The 1,521-nt window shown below is 57.5% G+C and overlaps 1 protein-coding gene across 1 annotated transcript in view; it reads right to left on the bottom strand.

Moving 5' to 3' along the window:
- Window positions 1-1,521, bottom strand: part of AARS (alanyl-tRNA synthetase) — a 15,080-nt gene that overhangs the window by 2,709 nt on the left and 10,850 nt on the right. Inside the window, 3 exon segments of the mRNA XM_009330360.1 lie at window positions 77-233; window positions 501-614; window positions 1,385-1,493. Coding sequence (XP_009328635.1) covers window positions 77-233; window positions 501-614; window positions 1,385-1,493 — 380 coding nt within the window.

The raw sequence follows: 1,521 nt of genomic DNA, 5'->3' as shown, positions 1-1,521 counted from the left end.
AGGCTGAACAGAGCGAGGGGCATCCCCACAGCTCTGCTTCCCTTCCACACTGGACACAAGCGGAGCCCCCCGCAGCCCTCCCACTCTGCCCTTTATTCCCGCCCAGGGCTCACTCGTTTCTGGATGTCGGCTTTGCTTGCTCGGTCCAGGTCATCCATAACTTTCTTCAGTGCTTTAACAGCCTCTCTCAGTTCATCTTTCTGCCACTGTGGGATAACAGCAGTGGCCAGCATCTGCAAAACAGGAGCGGGTGGAGAGGGTCAGAGGTATCGGTGACCACGGCAGGAGGCAGGGGATGCTGCACCACACTCATGAACCTCCCCCTCCTCTCCCAGTGCCCGACGACTCAGGCATGAGGTGCTGGCTGCAGCACCCGCAGGGCTGGGACCTCTCTTGAGACAGGAGCAGGAAGCTGAACTTCAGCCTCATCAAAACCACCCAGTGCTGGCAATCAAGCTCCCATTCACTTTGGGAAGGCAGAGCACTGCCACCATCCTCACCTCACCGAGATCCACGATCTCCTTCTGCACATCCTTGTTGGGAGCGGTCTGGACCTTCACCTTGGCCTCCAGGGCTGACAACAGTTTCCTGAGGCTGTCGACTTTCCTGAGGGCCTAGCAGAATACAATCCGAGTTAAGTCGTGCAGGGAGATTTAGCAGGCTGGGCTCTTGGCCACCACCATGAGAAGGGGTGAAGAACACTGTGGCCCCAGGATGGAGTTCAGTAACTCCTTGGGAAGCAGCGGAGCCAAAGCAGGCAGCACTTGACCAGAACCAGGGTGTGATGCTGGCAGACAGGCCCCCAGACTCTTCTTTGCCAAAAGAAATGCCGAGATCCTCCAAAAAGAGAAAACCATCTCCTCGCCAAGCCCCTTCTCCCACTCTAGGAAGCCCCAGCCCAGGCCAGCCCAGGACCCGAGTCACCCGCCTCCCGCAGCAGAGGCCTGGATGCCCAGACCGCACACCTCCCCTGCCAATCTTGCCAGCTTCTGAGGGCTCTCGATCTGCAGCCTGTTCTGCAAAGCAACCCGAGCTAACCCCGCAGCCACCTCGCGGACACCCCAGGCCCCTTTCTGCCACACTAACACAACGGCTGAGACTGGTGGTTTGGGTTTGTTTTTTTTTGCTGAGACCGAGTCTCTGCAGCCGAGACTTTCCCCCCTTCCCTCCCAGGTCTCTCCTCTGGCTGTAGCACAGCCAGGGGCCTCTAGCACAGCCTTCGCTGACAGCGGCATCCTTCTCCACGAGTTCCTCAGACACTCACGCCAATTCTCCCTTGTGCTGAGCATCCCAACAGGGATATCGAGCAAATTGGAACGAAAGGAACCTTGGCACAGGGTTAATATGTGGGATTTCACAGAGGATCTCTCCTGCCTCCCCTTACCTTCCGAGCTTCGGCCCCGGTGACTGCAACTATCCTCCGGATGCCTTTAGCAATTGCTTCTTCTGAAACAATCACAAAGGGGCCAGCATGGCTGGAGTTCTGCAAGTGCCTTTGGAAAGAACCCAGAAAGACCCACA

This window comes from Pygoscelis adeliae, unplaced genomic scaffold, assembly GCF_000699105.1.
Source record: "Pygoscelis adeliae isolate BGI_AS28 unplaced genomic scaffold, ASM69910v1 Scaffold458, whole genome shotgun sequence".
Classification (NCBI taxonomy): domain Eukaryota; kingdom Metazoa; phylum Chordata; class Aves; order Sphenisciformes; family Spheniscidae; genus Pygoscelis; species Pygoscelis adeliae.
Note: the sequence above shows the minus strand (reverse complement) of the source record. Positions and strands in the feature narration are given on the sequence as shown.